The following is a 1,386-nucleotide window of genomic DNA, read 5'->3' as shown; positions in this document are numbered from 1 at the left end:
CATAAATCGCTTCAAAAAGTTTTAAAATATTTCGAATCGAATCTTAAGCCTTTTATAACAGTATTATTATTATTATTATTTAGCTTTATTTAGGAGGCTTTCAGCCTTAGGCTGTTATAACAGTATTTAGAATGACCAGCTTAACGGTATGCTTCTTCTCTTCTATTTTCAGAATGGTGAATTTCAAATGAAAATGTTTGATAAACGTGTAATGGTCATGATGTCCACTGAATTCAAAAGGATCAGGCTGGCAAGGAAGATTCGTAAAAAGCACACCTTCATGGATTCACAAGTGAAGTAAAGAAATTTGAACTGTGATAGGTAGAAGGCAATATTATCACAAGAAAATAATTAAGAAATATCGTGCTGCTAGGTAGACAGAAAATGTCATTTGCAGTGTCCAACTCGTGCTCTTAAGGGTACACTTCAGTGAAAATTGTGTTGGATGGCGAAAAGAGAAGAATATAATTCCAGAATGAGTGAACCAAGTATGTTTCTGCAACCGCTCATCTCCTGTCATTGGTCGTGGAAAAGAAAACTCCGGGAAGTCCCTCTTCAAATAGCTGCAATTCTGGCAGTTATATCTTTACTACTGCCAACAGCTCACGCTGAATGTCGGCGGCAAGATGTTCGACAGTGCGAAGCGATATGTGTTCCCATCGATTCCGGGAGGCGGGTGATCGAAAACAACTCAAGCGTCAGTTCTCAGCTGGAAACAAATCAGTGGAAGTGTGAATTGAGAATAATAGTGATTTTACCCGCCAACACAAGTATCGAAGCGTCATCACCAAGAGTTCATCCGGTGCTATTGAAAGCCGAAGATTATATCAGATCTCAGAAAATTATACCATCGTCGGTTGCAATAAGGTGGATTTTCTACGATGACAAATGTGACCAGGCTAGGGCTACCGTTTCGGCGATGGATGGCACTGGCAGGGACTGTGGCCATGTTATTCTTGGCCCGGCCTGTGATTTGTCTTTAGGTGAGTTGGTAATAGATTTAAGTAACTATATATTAGGGTGGTTCAAAATATCGATTTTGCTCCACCACACTTAATAGATTCATAATCAGGTCCTGATCATCCTCCCACAATTTTGAATGCGAACTCGCACTGCACTAGCCCTTTGAAGTTAATATGGTAATTACTATAGGAAAAAGTTAACTTTTTACTCTGATCGTCTAGCCCTTTGCCATAATTGTGTACGGAAAAGTTTACTATCTGTACTTGTGGGAATTTTTTCAGCAACCACTTAGCTGAAAACCACTTTTAGATTGATTATCATAAAAAATAATTATTTATTAATTTCCAAGTCAACAACTTTCTAATATGATCACTGGAGGCTCCCGGGATGGGAACTATTTTTATATTTTTTGCTGTATTTTTC

The 1,386-nt window shown here is 38.4% G+C and overlaps 1 protein-coding gene across 1 annotated transcript; it reads left to right on the top strand.

Annotated features, from left to right (window-relative positions):
- The first annotated feature begins 361 nt into the window (after positions 1 to 361).
- LOC135716043 (uncharacterized) lies at positions 362 to 1,096 on the top strand. The gene has a single exon (XM_065238891.1). The coding sequence runs from the start codon at positions 446 to 448 to the stop codon at positions 1,055 to 1,057; it is 612 nt and encodes a 203-aa protein (XP_065094963.1). The 5' UTR covers positions 362 to 445; the 3' UTR covers positions 1,058 to 1,096.
- The last annotated feature ends 290 nt before the right edge of the window (positions 1,097 to 1,386 follow it).

Source organism: Ochlerotatus camptorhynchus, unplaced genomic scaffold, assembly GCF_037179485.1.
Source record: "Ochlerotatus camptorhynchus isolate MF236.1 unplaced genomic scaffold, CSIRO-AGI_Acam_v1.1 ptg001081l, whole genome shotgun sequence".
NCBI lineage: Eukaryota > Metazoa > Arthropoda > Insecta > Diptera > Culicidae > Ochlerotatus > Ochlerotatus camptorhynchus.
This window is presented reverse-complemented; position numbering and strand designations above follow the sequence as displayed.